An 18,811-nucleotide genomic window follows, 5' to 3' on the forward strand; every position below is an offset into this window, starting at 1 on the left:
TAAAGGTCATGAAACAAGGGCCTCAAATCAAAAGACCCTAGGTCTCAATTATATAAGATGAATGAGTTATATCACCTTACATGTAATTTTGAATATAAAAGGGGAGAAAACTCCCATTAAATGTCTCCGTACCCTTTCAACTCAAATTTACGTGTTATGACATGTCGCAACTAGCAATTCTGTAAAAAAATTTGTCGATATCTTATAAGATTTCTGAAAATTAGTGATAACAAGCCAAAATCAAAATTTTTAACATGACCTTGACCTTTGACCTTGACCTTATTATCATTTTTATGGACCAAGGACCTCAAATCAAAAGACCCTAGGCCTCTATCACTAATGGTTTTCCAGTTACAAATACATTTCACATATATCAAATACAAAAGGGGAAATAACTCTCATATGGAGTCTTTGTAAAGCTTTGGTCTAAATACAACCTAACATCCTGAGGATATAAGGAGCAATTTGGAAAAATAAATTTGTCGCTTTCTTTTACGGTTGCGGAGGAGATCTCATAACAAGAAAAACAGTGTTTGGAGAGATAACTCTTACAAAGAAAAATGTTCGGTTAAACAGGGTCAGTTTCAAAAGCGTATAGACTGTATGATATCATATACCAAAAAACTAAGCGACAACTTTTGAAACAAAAATACACCGCAAGAAAAAAATTAGGCGGAAGAAAAAAAAAAAAATAGAACGTCAAATTAAACTTTGACCTTGACCCCAATTTAAAGGTCATGAAACAAGGGCCTCAAATCAAAAGACCCTAGGTCTCAATTTTATAAGATGAATAAGTTATATCACCATACATGTAATTTTGAATATAAAAGGGGAGAAAATTCCCATTAAATGTCTCCGTACCCTTTCAACTCAAATTTACGTGTTACAACATGTCGCAACTAACAATTCTGTAAAAAAATTTGTCGATATCTTATAAGATTTCTGAAAATTAGTGATAACAAGCCAAAATCAAAATTTTTAACATGACCTTGACCTTTGACCTCGACCTCATTTTCATTTTTATGGACCAAGGACCTTAAATCAAAAGACCCTTGGCCTCTATCACTTATGGTTTTCCAGTTACAAATACATTACACATATATCAAATACAAAAGGGGAAATAACTCTCATATGGAGTCTTCGTAAAGCTTCGGTCTAAATAAAACCTAACATCCTGAGGATATAACGAGCAATTTGGAAAAATTAATTTGTCGCTTTCATTTACGGTTGCGGAGGAGATCTCATAACAAGAAAAACAGTGTTTGGGGAGATAACTCTTACAAAGAAAAGTGTTCGGTTAAACAGGGTCAGTTTCAAAAGCGTATAGACTGTATGATATCATATACCAAAAAACTAAGCCACATCTTTTGAAACAAAAATACACCGCAAGAAAAAAATTAGGCGGAAGAAAAAAAAAATAATCAGAAGAAAACCAATAGGTCTTTCCACGGAAAGGTGGAAAGACCTAATTATGAAAACATTACATTGACGACTTCAGAAGCTAACATTTACACACATTTAACAATCACGTGATTTTCGTGTCAATCTATATACTATATTGATATTTGAATCATTAGAACTACCCAGGCGTGAAGTTCAAAAAGTGAAGGATTGTGTACCCTTTTGTTGTTTCAATGCTGAACATGGACATTTTATAGAAAATCCACAGCCTTTCCCTTGTCCTCTAATATTTGATAATTCGGTGCGTGTTAGATAGAGGATTATTACAAGTAGTGCTAGTGTAACAAAAAATTTGTTCAGGCGTGACATTTGTTCCGCCGGAACAAATTTCATAGGAAATATGTTCCACCGGACTTTATATCACAGAAAATATGTTCCAGCACTGTAAAATTTGTTCCGGAACTATTGTTATGACCAAAAGTGAAATAAGTTCAGGAACAAAAATCATAGCTCTATGAATTTTGTTCCAATTGATATTAAGAGTTTTAAAAAGTTAAATAGGTTCCTATGATATTTGTTTTAAACGAACGTGTACATATTTCATAGAAATCAACGAATAAGTTCCGCTCAAACCTATTTTCACAGAAAATGGGTACCTTTGCAAGCGAAACATTTTCTTGTTACATTTAAATTATAATGCAAGCTGAGTGCTGTACTGAGTGTGCTTGCATGGAATACATTTGCAATTGAAGGCATGACTGTAACTAAAGGATGAAGATAAGAAATAAAAGCGATGGTAATGTATCATAACTTGTATTTATGTTTTATGTGGTATTCCTCCTTGGTTTTTATTAACTGTCATGGCCCCGTGTTCTAGTCATACATGTACTTAGGTCATAGCACAGTTTCAAAAGAGTGTGTCTTTTGTTTTTAAATGTCTTTTGACTGATCAGTCACTTTGTCCTTTTCAAATAAGTACATATGTTCATCTTTAACTATACTTTTTTTCTGAATAATTGATTTTTCTTATTCTACTCTTTTCTGGCTGAAAAGTGTCATTTTGATATTTTTTACGGAATATATAACTAAACATTTGCTATACTCCACAAGATCCGAATTGGATGATTTACACTTTTTACTTTTTTATTATTGATATAATACTTATTTTTATAATGCACTTGAATGATAACTTTAAACTCACTGATGACAAATGCTCAGTATATAAGATAGCTTGTTTAACCAGTGGAACATATTTCACAGACAAGGAACTTATTTCACCAGGCGAGGAACAAATCTCACAAACCCAGAACTTATTTCACCAGATAAGAAACAAATCTCATAAATCCGGAACTTATTTCACCAGGTAAGGAACAAATTTCACCAACCCGGTACATATTTCACCAGGTAAAGTGTGGAACTTATTTTATAGAGATGGAACAAATTATATAGAAATCATCTGTGAAAAAAGTTCTCCCAGAACATATTTCCTGTGATATTAGTTCCACTGGAACTTTTTTCACAGGAACAAATTTTGGCTCACACTAGCAATGATTTTCTTTAAACAAGTTTATCAATAAAGATATTGGTTAAAACAAATATAAATATGGACCAATTCAAGTACACCTTCTAGTGTGCGCTCGACTTTAGTGACTCAGCACGAGGATTTTTGGAATGTAAAGGTTGTTTATGACTTTTTGTCAAAATTAAACGCTAGCACATCATGGACAAACAAGTGAGTAATCTATATTTATAATTATATAACGAAAATATCTGTATTGAAGTCTGTAGATTTTCTGCTTTATTTGCCACAAAATCCCTATTTTCTATAAAATGCAATAAAACATAAATACTATTTCTTTGAATGAATTTTCTTTTTGGTTTATGTACGAAATGGCAGATCTCTTTTATTCGTTGTCTTTGCTGTTTTGATATTATTTCACCTTGAACATTTCGTACTACACAGGACTACAAAAGGGGTCATAAACCTTAACGTGAACAATATTTATACACGTACTTTATTGCTTATAAATGAGGATTGTGTCGGATTGATTACTAATACCAATAATAATGAATTTGTAAATTGGCAGGCAATACTTTTTTCCAAATATTTAAAATAAAAGAGACTGAAAAAATTGCAACACTCTTTCCCTATTTTCCCATTCTTTTCCCTATTCTCGATATTTTTACCACGATTTTGACTCCATCATTAACTACATCTGCATTATTATTTAAATTTCGATTGTTCAGATATAAACGATTATACATAAATTAAAAACTATCATGTCATAAAAAGAGAGTATTGGTGACCGAAAGATATCTAACATAGAAAAAAAACCATATACATGTATTATTCCACTGTTTAAACATATTGATAGTTTAATCAATATTTGATTGGTTGAGACTATCCCACGTGTCATTGAACAAATCTTCATATTCCATTCTGAGGATCATATTCCCCTCTGAAATGTCGGGATTACTTCGTGCAACGTTACGCGCGGTTAATGTACATAACGTTTTGAACTTCTTATTCTTCTTAAAATAGCGATAGCAAAAATCATTATCATGTTCAAATTTATTTCAGACGATAAACAAAAAGACTTATAATTAAATGTTGATTCTTTCTGTTTATCAATGAGTATGTCGTGTTTAGTTTGACTTACAAAAACAAGCGGATAAGAAAAAAATGTATGCATAATAATATTTAATGTATTGGTAGTAAACAAAGCATAGGCAGTGGAATAAAAAATTCATTTCCCATTGCCTCGGGAGATATGAAGATTTGCTCACCCTCGAAAAATCATATTTCCCTCGGGCAGAGCCCTCGTGAAATATGAATATTCTTGGGTGAACAAATCTTCATATCTCCCTCCGGCACGGGAAATAAATATATACTATTAACCCATAGATACGTTCAGATACGTCAACGTATCAGATAGGGATACGATACGTCTTTAAATGTCCCACTTCTAATAGAAGATGAACCTTTATGACCTTTTGACATAAACATTTGTACATGTCTACCCATTGGTATATTACCTCCGTGAAATAGCACCCTGTTGATATATTTGACATTCCAAAAAGGTTAAATGTAACAGCGGCACGTCTGTGTATACCTTTATACAAGAAGCGTAAGAATAGAAATAGATGTCGACGCAGTGGAAATAGATGTCGACGCAGTGTAAATACACAGCCACGTCTAATGTTTAAGAGGACGTAAAACTAGATGTCTAGTGACAACTCTTTGCATATTGCGCGTGGGACCCCGTCTCCCCTCCCTTTCTCTCCTCGAACAATATGTATCATGCGCTTACATATGATTTAGTCAATAGATGCACCAGATCACTATCATAAAACCTTACCTGATGCAGTTGTGCGGGTCATTTTTACAGTCGACGTTACATCTAAACCTTTCCCAAGACATCCAACCCATAGGTGGAGTTCTGGCCAAACCATTATCTAAACCAATAGTAAACGGTAGCAAAACACACAGTATAACCACTGACCACATCATGTATTGTACAATACACTAAGAAATACATGTACACGATCACAACATAGGTATTTACCAGTGTTTACATCCGTTAAAAATAGTATTGATTTTCAGGATAGATGTCAATCAATTTGATATATGAAGAGACGCATCATGTAAATGTAATAATCTTCTGTTGTATCTTATCACGTGGGTTTTAATAAATGAATAAATAAATTCATTTCTTAATTTGGCGTATAAATATTCGCATACGCTTAGACTCGGTAATTCGGTTTTCATACATATATATTGGGATTTCGCGCCTTTTCTCTTGTCGAGAAAATTCACTGATCAGATCGACACGTATACTGACCTTGCTAATACGAGTGAACCTGAACCTGAACCGGAATCGCCTATACGAATTGAACGCAGTGAAGAACGTGAAGGGTCTACTCGATTTTCACCTGAGGATGCTTTATCGCTGTTTACCCAGAGCCTTGCTTTGACTTTGAGAAAGCACAAAGAAGAGCTATTCAAGGAGATTGACACGAGAATTGGTGTTAAAGAAGCTGAAAGTGTACCTCTGGTAAAACAGACTCCTAAATTCAGGTACGACGGTAATGAAAAACAATTTAGTTTTAACGGTGAACGTTTAGTAGAACTTGAAAAGACCCTTAAACTCATAGAGAAAGACTCTCCGGCTTTAGCCATTCAGTACCTAGAAAAGAGCATCAAAGCCCTAAAGGAAAGAAATAAGACTCTTCTAATAGCCGACAAATACGGTTGGGACGTCGTGGACGAATATACAGACGACCCAATTACAGAGGGGACCGACGACGCAACTAAGTTAAGACAAGCCGACTACCGGGCTAAAGCTAAGAGACGTGACAAAGTAAGGACCCGTCCTGCTCCTTATATTCCAGAACCAGAGATCTCTCAAGTGATTCAAGATGAGCCTTTTCGTAAAACTTCATCAGCATCTACAAGAGAAGTACCTAGAAACTACAAATACCCGATTGGACAAGGAACACAAACCCGCACAGGATCTCGCACCGGTATCTACAACCAGAATGACTACTTCACCAGATCACAACCAACAGACAGGTGCTACTACTGCAAAGGCGAGGGTCACTGGGCCTATCACTGCCCAAAAGAGACGAAGGTTCCAACCAGCCGAGACCATTGGTTCTTAAGGAGCAAAGTGATGAAACAGTTAAGTACAAGTTATCTCCTTTTATAAGTCACGATCAAGATTTTGAATTTGAGTGCTCCTCAGCTAGCTCGTTTAGAGTAGATAACTTACGAGAAAATTTAGACTTTTGGAAATATACTTTAAATGCTAATACCTTTGTTCATAACGTTGTCGAATTTGGATACCTTATACCTTTTTACAAATTGCCTACGTCAGCTTTTTTAAAGAACAACAGTTAAGCTATGAAACACACATCTTTTGTTGAATCGTCAATTATAGAATTATTGTCAACAGGTATGATTCGTGAGGTGAAAGATCACATTACTGAGGCTTTGCAATTTGTATCAAATCCAGGATTTATGATAAAATTTGATTTAATATGTGGATATCATCATATTAATATACATGAAGATCATCAAGAGTTTTTAGGTTTTTGTTGGGTTTTTCCAACCGGCATTCGATATTTCGTTTAGTGATGTTTATCGTTTGGTTTATCTACAGCTGGTCATGTGTTTTCTAAAGTTTTGAGGCCACTAGTTAAGCACTGGAGATCACAAGGTTACCGTATGATCATATATTTAGATGATGGTTGGGGGATTGAGTCCTCTTTTGAGGATTGTGTTAAGCGAGATTTATTGTCGGCGGGTTTTTTCCCGAATCATGAAAAAAGTATTTGGGACCCCACAAAAGTTTTAACTTGGCTTTAGTTCCGTTGGCATTTGGACACTTTTAATTTGGAGATACCTGAAAATAAGATTGAGCGCTTTAAAACTTCTATAGATGATATTTTAGCAACATCAATAATATCACCGCTAGACAATTAGCACGAGTTACTGGCAAGATAATTTCTTTTATTCCCAGTTTTGGAAACATTTGCAGGATAATGTCCAGGAATATGCTCATCCTTATCGGCGCTAGCGATTATTGGGATTTTCGTATTCAGTTAACCAACGAAGCAATCCTAGAATTAAATTTTTGGAAGAATAATTGCAGATCTGTGGCACCGTTAAAGTCCACAATTCCTCTAAAGTCCACAACACCGCTAAAGTCCACAACAAATTTCCGCTAAAGTCCACAACGCCGCTAAAGTCCACAAAATGACCTCCGCTAAAGTCCACAAGAAAACGCCGTTAAAGTCCACAATAACAAGTTCCGCTAAAGTCCACAAAAACACCGTTAAAGTCCACACAACTTTTTTTATTATTAGAAAATCAATTCGCTTTTTTTTTTTATCCCGGTAGTACAATACAAAGCATGGGCTTTTGTTGTTGGTAGTTATTTTTTATCAGTTTGATAAATGAAAAAAAGTACAGTATATGTAGAAGATTTTGTTCCATTAATTTGATCTTTGTATTATGATGATCCGATCAATGAATCAAACAGGCCAATTTGGACATCATTTCTAAGTTATCTAGTCATAGTAAATTCGTTAGTTATTACATAATTACTGCATTCTTCAAGTACTGTTTTTTTTTCTTATTCTTTGTATATAATCACTTTTTTACGTCACTATAAATGTACAGAGCAAAAGCCTCGGGACATGTTATTAATAATGGTTTTTTTTTATGTTGATGTTTAAAAACATGAGCACCGACAAGAAATTCGACATATTATAATAATTCGAGTTTGCTAGTTTTAAATAAATTTTTACTAAACATAAGCACATGGACATGGGGTCATAATAATGTATCCTGCACTCCCCTCCAGCTATTTTTTCAACTTTTATATAGTTTGCCGATATAAAAATAGCTGGATAGTAAAACAGCACAAATAAGTAAAAATATCAGTATAGATGACCAGGAATAGATAGGTAAACGTTATTTGTATAAATTGCTTGAAATCAGAACTTTGACAAAATATTGCCTCGTAAAAAAGGGGAGGATAGGGTACATCATCATGACCCCATGTATTGTGTAAATAAGATGTGGTATGTTTGCCAATGAGACCACTCTCCATCCCAATATTTTTGTATTGATAATTGCTATCGGATTAACGTATTTAAGAACCTACATTGTTTACAGAATTATTAAAACAAGACTGGACACACTTAAATGTCTTCCCTGTTTTAGTGCTTATAATTGAAGTTATTTGAAAGTGAACATTTTTTTTACAACAAGCAATACATTAAATTATCAATTCAATGATCAATGAACATGATGTCAAGGTGAGATAAATCTTTTCAGACAGACATGGAGGCCGTATAAATTCATCCCATGATATACCAAATTAAGTTAACTATCGCTTAAAGTATCTCGGAAGCAAACATCATCAAGAAATAAGAACTTTGACTAATGAACCATTAAAGAAGGTCAAGGAAATATGTCACAGACCAGACAGACAGTCATGAACATCTTACATCCATTCAATACACAAGATGTATACATGACTTTAATATCACTTATAATATCTGAGAAACTGTCAAAACTACATATTAAGCATTTCAGTTTAGTTCTATCAGTCTTCTCACAAGTAAACAGCTGGCTTGACGGTTTATGTAGTAAAGTTCCTAAATTTTCTAAAAACTTATCTTCCAACATTATTTGTATTTCAAATAAAGTGATTACATCTAAATCTGAAACCTAGTTTATGCAAGTTCAGTCAATTTTATTTATGAGTGTTTTTATCAAATTTGCATCTTCAAATTGTTTTATAGTGACCTACAACATATATGTTTCAGACCATATTATTATTTGGACTGTACGCGTACGGTCTGGAGCGAATGCGTACTTTTTTAAAATACGCATACGGTCGGACTGTACGCGTACGGTCTGCCTTATTTTGTGTATTAGATACAAATGTACATTACAGATCAACATAACTGAAATCTTAAATTAATACTAAAAGTTCAATTGCAATTGAAATAAAAACTTGAAATTTAAATTATTCAAAGAAGTCATGTTCATATGATATGGTAATCTTCTGTATTTAGCATGTCTGTAATACACGAAATTGAATTATGCTCGCTGAAATTGAAGTTATTGGAAGTAAACATAATGTGGGAAGAAAAGTTTTTCGAATATTTAGGAACTTTACTAAAAAATGTAAATGGAAAGGAATATGCGTGAACAAAACATGTAAATGTAAAAAATCTAATGTTCCTTGTGGGCGAGAGTGCCAAAAAAGAAAATAAATAATTCATTTCAATTGATTGAATTTTCGCTTATTCTCTTTATTCATGTAATTGTAACAATATAAGTTTAAGATTTTAACAAATGCCTGTATTTAAGAACTGAATGCTTCTTTTTGTAAATTCATTTGGGTGTAAAAGCGTTGACCGAAGTACACTTTGTATGAAGCGCGGAAGCGCTTCATTCTAAAAATGTGCGCAAATCTTTTATACTTGTACTTATCATGGGTAAGACATAATACAGAACCGCATCTGCGTATAATCTATTCAATTGATCTTCAAAGCATTCTGAAACAAATACATTTTCCTTTTTGAAAACCAAACAAACATGCAAACTAATGAGTGATCGAAATCTGCTTAGCACCACAAAATTCATGTGTGGAATTCTTTTATTTATCATTATTTTGATTTCAAACAAGAACTTTATGGTTTAAAGTCTATCTTGGAGCCTATATTTGACATTGAAATTTCGTTTGCAAATATCTTCGCAAATATCTATAAAACATAAGACGAAATCCATTCAGTTTCTGTTATGCTCCACAGCAGCCAAAACGGTCCCTTTGATTCATAGAAAATCACAATACATGCAAAGATCTTTTATGGGGATCAAAATCAGAATCTTTTCATTTATCAAAAATATAATTCAAGCGGATAAGAAATACTTTCCAAGAACAGAAGTCCATGCTTTTTATTAGATCTATACCATCGGGATTAAAAAAAAGCGAATTGATTTTTTAATAATAATAAAAAAAGTTGTGTGGACTTTAACGGTGTTTTTTTGTGGACTTTAGCGGAACTTGTTATTGTGGACTTTAACGGTGTTTTTTTGTGGACTTTAGCGGAGGTCATTTTGTGGACTTTAGCGGAAAGTTTGTGGACTTTAACGGCGTTGTGGACTTTAGCGGAAATTTGTTGTGGACTTTAGCGGTGATGTGGACTTTAGAGTAATTGTGGACTTTAACGGTGCCACACAGATCACTTCCCAGGAAATATCTCTTTCCCGTCTCATTTCTGCCAGATAGAATTGTCTTTACTGATGCAAGCGGCTTCGCTTGTGCGGGGTTTGCTGTTCAAACGTCAAATAAAATTGTACATAAAATGTGGACTCCCGACGAGGCGAAGAAAAGCTCTACATTCAGAGAACTTTCAGCAGTATTTATTACCCTATTTTCCTTATTGCCTGACTTTCAAAATCGTTTGGTGAAAATTTATACAGACAATCAAAGTTAAAATTGTGCAGGCTGGGAGCATGAGATTAGAATTATAAGAAATCGCTTTGAAAATATTTAATTTGTGTATTCACAATTGAATATCCCTTGAAGTAGAATGGGTTCCCCGGGAGCTTAACACCACTGCAGATTTTTACAGCAAACTGTTTGACTTTAATGACTGGTATGTGAAAGATGTGTATTTCAAGTATTTTAATTCTTTATGGGGTCCGTTCGATTGCGATTTTTTCGCCGACTACAACAATCACAAATTACCTGTTTTCTTTTCAGCATATTGGTGTCCTGATACAAGTGGTGTTGATGCTTTCGGGTTTTCGTGGAATACTTATAACTGTTGGTTAGTTCCGCCTGTTCATCTTGTAGGTAGAACATTGAATCATATGTTAATTTGTAAAAGAAAGGGTACTATCGTTGTTCCGAAATGGACTTCGTCATGTTTTTGGCCTATATTGTGGTCATCATCGAACAACCAATACAAATCTTTTGTAAAGGATTTTGTAGAGTATGTTAAACCATCTGTATTCTTTTGTCAAGGTTCGGATAAAAACAGCATTTTCATCCATTAACTTTCAACGTTCTCGTATAAAAAATCGATTAAAGTTAAATCAGTAAGTATATCACTCCATATCCATTTGTATTTTTTTTTTTCTTTTTTTTCCTCAATTATTATTTTCCGTCTGATATTATCATTCAATTTGCGACAAGATCGGGTTTTGTCATTTTTGAAGTGTCGTTTAAGAATTGTTATTCCTAGAGCTTATTTTGCGGCAAGTTCCGTTTGAACATTTCTTTTCTTGAATTATTTTTGCGGCAAAGCCCATAATGGTTTTGCTATACTGAGTTTATTTGTGAAAAGTCCCGTTTGGTATTATCATTGTCGGTGTTATACTAGTAGTGTGCGACAAATCCCGTTTGGGCATAGCATTTATAAGAATTTGTTTTGCGATACGTACTTCTTGAGCATAATCAGAATTGGAGTTGCATTTAATATGCATTTTATAGAAATAAAACCGTTTATACCGTCTTGTGCACTTACTAAAGTCCCGTTTCGGTTTATTTAGTATTTTATTTTTATTTCAGAGATAAGTCCCGATTGGGCCCTCTCGTATGCATACATAAGTCCCGTCTTGGGCATTATTTAGATTTATTCCGTAATTGTTCTGTAGTGAAGAGATAAGTCCCGTTTGGGCCCTCTAACACACTTACACAAGTCCCGTTTGGGCATTGTTTTGATTTATTTTGAAGAGATAAGTCCCGATTGGGCCCTCTAGCACGCATGCACCGACGTCCCGTTTGGGTATTATTCTGTTTTATTTTGTTCGGTTTGATTCGACAGAGATAAGTCCCGCTTGGGCCTCTAGCACGCATGACTAGTGTCCCGTTTGGGCGTCACTTTATTTCATCATGTTTTGACGAATTGTACAAAGATAAGTCGCGTTTGGGCCCTCTCAAAATACCATTTAATTTAATTTTGTTTTATCTTTATCTAAACACATTCAGTCTGTTAGTATACTTGTATATCAAAATCGAGATTATCTTTGAATAAATTCATTTACATATAGTATTTCACTATATGATTTTTTAGATATAATTAATTTCATTTAAATTTGTTTTTCAGTTTACTAGATTCAAACATTCGCATTTGGAATCCTTAAAGCAATTTTCAAATCTTGACTTGAAAGCTCTAACAGTTTCTTTATGTTCAGTAGTAACTGCTTCAAAAAGTGAAAATACTTTGAAGAAATATAAAGGATATTTTAAAAGATTCAAATACTGGTGCTTAAAGTACAATCTGCCGTTTTTGCCTACCACCGTTTGTACTGTTGCTATTTATCTTAACTACTTAATTCAATATGGAGTTTCCACTGCCGTTTTAACCGCAGCGTACTATTCAATTAAGTGGGAACATGATCTTAATTTATTCGACAGTATATTAAATGACAAATTACTAGACATGGTATTAGAAGGTGGCATAAGACTGTTATCTAAACCTTTATAGGAAAGAACCCATCACCCCTACGATTTTGAAGAGTATTATAATTGCAAAATTCGACAAAAATGACAATTTGCCAGGGTTGAGGATCTGTGCTATGATGCTGTTAGGTTTTTCTGGGTTTCTAAGATACGATGAGTTGGCACACATCCGATCTTCTGATTTAACGTTCAACGATTCTCATCTACAAATAAACATTCAAAAAAGTAAGACGGATAGATATCGACAGGGTAACACTATATTAATTTCTAGAACTGGCACAGACCTTTGTCCAGTTTCTATGCTACAGAAACATTTTCGCGTTGCAAGTTTGCCCGTTGGAAGCGACGAATACATCTTTAGAGCTCTGTCGTATTTTAAATCTATTGATAAGCATAAACTAGCCTTCAAGAATATGCCTTTATCTTACACTCGAACTAGGGAAATTATTTTAGATGCACTTTCTGACATAGGCCTAAATAGATCTTTATTTGGCCTACATAGTTTAAGGAGCGGCGGTGCTACAGCAGCTGCTAGTAATTCTGTTCCCGACAGGCTTTTGAAAGTTCACGATAGATGGAAGACAGACAAGGCTAAAGATGGTTACATTAAACAAAATTTAGAAAATAGACTTAAAATTTCTCAAAATTTGGGATTATAATTCTGTGATTAGAAGATCCTACCTTCCTTTGTTTTTGTCGAAACTGATCAGTACAATTTCTCATCCCACATTGCTTTTTGTTTTATTTACGTATTATTAAGACAATCTTTATGTTCGTATGAGTATAGCGAAGAAGAACATAAATAAATCGTAGTTGGTTGTGAATGCACATAAGCCTAAAGATTGGAATACAGAAGAAATGAAAAGATGGAAATACGACTTTTTTGGATTAATAAAATTGAGAATGGAAATGGGGAATGTGTCAGAGAGAACAACAACCCGACCATAGAGCAGACAACAGCCGAAGGCCACCAATGGGTCTTCAATGTAGCGAGAAACTCCCGCACCCGAAGGCGTCCTTCAGCTGGCCCCTAAACAAATATGTATACTAGTTCAGTGATAAGGGACGTCATACTAAACTCCAAATTATACATAGGAAACTAAAATTAAAAATGATACAAGACTAACAAAGGCCAGAGGCTCCTGACTTGGGACAGGCGCAAAAATGCGGCGGGTTTAAACATGTTTTTAGCTCACCTGGCCCAAAGGGCCAAGTGAGCTTTTCTCATCACTTGGCGTCCGTCGTCCGTCGTCGTTAACTTTTACAAAAATCTTCTCCTCTGAAACTACTGGGCCAAATTTAACCAAACTTGGCTACAATAATCATTGGGGTATCTAGTTTAAAAAATGTGTCCGGTGACCCGGCCAACCAACCAAGATGGCCGCCATGGCTAAAAATAGAACATAGGGGTAAAATGTAGATTTTGGCTTATATCTCTGATACCAAAGCATTTAGAGCAAATCTGACATCGGGTAAAATTGTTTATCAGATCAAGATCTATCTGCCCTGAAATTTTCAGATGAATCGGACAACCCGTTGTTGGGTTGCTGCCCCTGAATTGGTAATTTTAAGGAAATTTTGCCGTTTTTGGTTATTATCTTGAATATTATTATAGATAGAGATAAACTGTAAACAGCAATAATGTTTAGCAAAGTAAGATCTACAAATAAGTCAACTTGACCAAAATGATCAGTTGACCCCTTAAGGAGTTATTGCCCTTTATAGTCAATTTTTAACAATTTTACGTAAATTTTTGTAATCTTTTACAAAAATCTTCCCCTCTGAAACTACTAAGACAAATTTAACCAAACTTGTCCACAATCATCATTAGGGTGTCTAGTTTAAAAAATGTGTCCGATGACCCTGCCCGCGAACCAAGATGGCCGACATGGCTAAAAAATAGTACATAGGGTAAAATGCAGCTTTTGGCTCATATCTCTGAAACCAAAGCATTTAGAGCAAATCTGATGAGGATAAAATTGTTCATTTGGTCAAGATCTATCTGCCCTGAAATTTTCAGACCAATCAGGCAACACGTTGTTGGGTTGCTGCCCCTGAATTGGTAATTTTAAGAAAATTTTGCAGCTTTTGGTTATTATCTTGAATATTATTATAGATAGAGATAAACTGTAAACAGCAATAATGTACAGCAAAGTTAGATCTACAAATAAGGCAACATGACCAAAATTGTTAATTGACCCCTTAAGGAATTATTGCCCTTTATAGTCATTTTTTTACAATTTTCATAAATTTTGTAAATTTTTGTAAATTTTTACAAAGTCTTTTCGACTGTAACTACCGGGCCAAGTTCATTATAGATAGAGATAATAGTAAGGAGCAAGAATGTTCAGTAAAGTAAGATCTACAAACACATCACCATCACCAAAACACAATTTTGTCATGAATCCATCTGTGTCCTTTGTTTAATATGCACATAGACCAAGGTGAGCGACACAGGCTCTTTAGAACCTCTAGTTTGAGATCTCAACCCTCCCCCTATACCTCTAGCCAATGTAGAAAAAAAAACCGCACAACAGTACGTACAGTAAAACTCAGTATAAGAGAAGTCCGAGTCCGATGTCAGAATAAGATACAAAAGAAAATAAACAAAATGACAACATTACATTTATAAATATTATCGCCCTGGACTTTTGGCCATACGACTTTATTCAGTAATCGGAGTACAACATATGTTCTCGAAACATCAAGTTCAGTATTTTGATTGGTTGAATGTTGAGTCTGATAATCGTACTCGAAATTATAATGACTGCAATACCAACCAATGCATGAAATATTTGACACTGGACGTTAAATAATTTGTTTTCGTTCATTGTTTTGTACATAAATGAGGCCGTTAGTTTTCTCATTTGAATTGTTTTACATTTGTCATTATAGGTCCTTTTATTGCTGACTATGCGGTATGAGTTTTGCTCATTGGTCTCTGGTGGAGAGTTTCCTCATTTGTTATCATACCACATCTTCTTATTTTTATATGACATTATATTTTATCGATCTTCTTTATGTGTGTAACACTTTGTTTTAACGAAATTGCACATTACGCCTTTGTAACGTAAACAAACGTTGGCCTGCTCTTAACAACATTAATCCGTACTAATCAAATCTGCTTCCGGTTTGCTGGTGAAACAAAGAAATCCTTTTCTATTATGAAAATAATACGGATACAATCCGATTACTCGATTATTTTTATTTCATTTTCATTATATTGATATATTAAAATACAGATCATGTGTGTCCAAGTTTAGACCAATGACCTGTATTTAAATCAGATTATATTGTAAACTATTAGTGTCAAAGGCCGTACGGTGACCTAGAGTTGGTTACTTCTTTGTCGTCTGGTTTCTAGTCTCTGATCATTGGCAATCATACTAAATGACTAAATCTACTTATTTTTATACCAGATGCTAAACACAACAGGAACCCTTTTTAACGTGTTTGTTTGCTTGAACACGATCAAAAAAATTATTTTTCGACTTAACAACTGATAATTAACAGTACAGTATTAATATGCGAGTCATATTCAGATCAATCACCAACAGCTTAAGTAATTTGACTTGGGTTCGTTAGCGACAAACATTATTTGATCCTGAATGATATTGTTTAGTATCTTTTTGTTTGTTTTTATGTTTCGTTATCAATAATACGGTTTTTAAAAGTTAAGTTTCAAGTATTTTTCTTGTGACGATTCGCATTGTGCATTTCTTTGAATATATCTTTTTTTAAATCCATTGATGCAGATTACAATGTAGAAGAGGAACAATTAAAAAAAAAAGAGTTATTTTATAACTTAGTCACATTTCACGTGCCTCTCCAAAGAAAGAACTTCCTCTTTTGCAATACTTTAATGTTTCATTTATTTGTTATTTATTACATACATGTTGTATATAGACTTTTGACAGCTTTTGCTTAATTTTCATGTATTGACATCATTTATAGACTCGGGACTATTAGAGCTTAAAATTGTGTATGCCGAAAACTTTATGTTGCACCTACATGTTTTTTGGGGATGAGCTGAGCCCACGGAAGTATATCAAACATTTACATTTATTAATATTGATAAAAAATGAAAACAACACGTCATAAATGTAATGCGTTCGAAGAACTTTTCTGGATTTACCTTCATCAGAAACGCTTAAAGCCGAAAATTTGAAAGCCAAGGATGCATAAGATCCGAAACAGTTGAAGAGCTATAAAACAAAAAAGTACCTAAAAAATAGCCAAATCCATCCAAGGTCAACTTTGCCTGAGGGAGTTGAAACCTCGTTTTCTTTATAATTCAAAATTTATAAACGAACAATTTTAGAAATATTTGTTATATATAGTCTAGTCAATTTAGTGAACAACTAATTGCAACACAAAGTTTTTCTCTGAAAAACAAGTCTGTTACTATCTTTGAACAACATACTAAAATTATACAAAAATATATTTTGCGGAAAGTGGTGTAATTTATAAAAATGTTTTGTAGTAAAAGTAAGGTTATAGGAGCTGCTTCCCCTTATTTGTCAAAGTTGAAAAACAATAAAATTATACAAAAAATGTTCTGTATTTTTTAAATAAGTTGAAATAATACAATACAATACATAATTATCACAATTTAAAAGAATAATATTACAAATGAATCACTTTCCTGTCTCAAAATTTGTATATTTGAATAAAGATATAGACCGAGATTGTGGTCTGCTATTTTACAATCCAAGAATCTAATTCTCAAAAATAGTGTTGGTAAGTAACCAATAAATGGAAAACTGAACTGAATTAAAGTCACCAACTTAGTCACATTCATACTTGGTATTTGAAAGAGTGTTAAAGGCACAGACAGTTTATTTTTTGTTGGGGGAGGGGTTCTAGAAACACATGTATTGTTCTTTATAAAAAAAATGTTATTGCAAGATTCAAAGTCTTTAATGTATTTTTTCTCCACAACTTTAGAAAGAAAACAATATATTTTTTTCATTTACTTTCTGGAACAAACATGTTAAGATTAAGAATCCAACAATGTTTCATAAAAAAATAAGAATGATGAGTGTTAAATGATTTTATGTTAAATATTTTTTCACAAATGAAAATTTAAGGCTTCTCGAAGCAAATAGCTACTCATGTAATTTGCGAAGATCTCAGTACTCACACATCATATAAATAAAGCTTGGCTGTAACACTCAATCCACTTTTCACTTTGGTTACTAATCGGATGTGTACTTATTTATATTTTGGTCGGTGCCAACAGTATTTATTCATCAACTGTAATTACTAAGCTTTGAACTACATGTAGCTATGAGAACTCAGCGTCTTTTTGTTAATTGGTTATATACTCCGTGCTGATCTTTTTGAGTTGAGCCTTTTCCATCTGTGTTTTACAATTTGTTCTTACGTTGTTTGCTATTTAAATAAAATTGAGAATGGAAATGGGGAATACTGTATGTCAAAGAGACAACAACCCGACCAGATCAAGAGTAGATAACAGCCGAACATAGCCGAAGGCCACTATTGGGTCTTCAACGCAAGGAGAAAACCACGCACCAGGAGGTGGTCCTGAGCTGGCCCCTAAATAAAAACTGTTCCTGGTTATTGGAGGGTTGAGTGCTCGCAAACAGGCCCAACGATTAACCCTGCACACTATGAATATGATTATCACAAGTCAGTGGCCCTTTATTACTTGGTTGTTATTGTTTGCTGTCTGTCATATTTGTTTTTCCGTTTATTGTTTTAACATTAATCAGGCCTTTGAGTTTCTCGTTTGACTTGTTTTTATATTTTGAAGATGAACTATTATAGTTGTTTACATGTACATCTACAACCACATCATTGATATCTCTTGTGGCAAATTTTCTCATTGGCAATCATACAACATCTACACCCACGTCATTGATATCTCTTGTGGCAAATTTTCTCATTGGCAATCATACAATATCTACACCCACGTCATTGATATCTCTTGTGGCAAATTTTCTCATTGGCAATCATACAATATCTACACCCACGTCATTGATATCTCTTGTGGCAAATTTTCTCATTGGCAATCATACAACATCTACACCCACGTCATTGATATCTCTTGTGGCAAATTTTCTCATTGGCAATCATACAACATCTACACCCACGTCATTGATATCTCTTGTGGCAAATTTTCTCATTGGCAATCATACAACATCTACACCCACGTCATTGATATCTCTTGTGGCAAATTTTCTCATTGGCAATCATACAACATCTACACCCACGTCATTGATATCTCTTGTGGCAAATTTTCTCATTGGCAATCATACAACATCTACACCCACGTCATTGATATCTCTTGTGGAAAGTTTTCTCATTGGCAATCATACAACATCTTCTTATGTTTTAAAGTGGGGAGATTTTATAATAAGTAATGGTTTCATTGGCAAGCGATCACACTTACTACC

At 33.9% G+C, this 18,811-nt stretch overlaps 1 protein-coding gene across 2 annotated transcripts in view; it reads right to left on the reverse strand.

Moving 5' to 3' along the window:
- LOC127714304 (alpha-N-acetylgalactosaminidase-like) overlaps positions 1 to 18,811 on the reverse strand; it is a 57,776-nt gene that overhangs the window by 16,573 nt on the left and 22,392 nt on the right. Inside the window, exon 1 of one of the 2 annotated variants that reach the window (XM_052220366.1) lies at positions 4,761 to 4,976. The exons of the other annotated variant lie outside the window; for it this stretch is intronic. Within the exon in view, the coding sequence (XP_052076326.1) occupies positions 4,761 to 4,912 (152 nt within the window). The 5' untranslated portion in view covers positions 4,913 to 4,976. Of the gene's footprint in view, positions 1 to 4,760; positions 4,977 to 18,811 lie in introns of those variants that run through there. 2 annotated transcript variants of the gene reach the window in all.

The sequence above is a fragment of the Mytilus californianus genome, unplaced genomic scaffold (assembly GCF_021869535.1).
Source record: "Mytilus californianus isolate M0D057914Y unplaced genomic scaffold, xbMytCali1.0.p SCAF_9, whole genome shotgun sequence".
NCBI classification, from domain to species: Eukaryota; Metazoa; Mollusca; class Bivalvia; order Mytilida; family Mytilidae; genus Mytilus; species Mytilus californianus.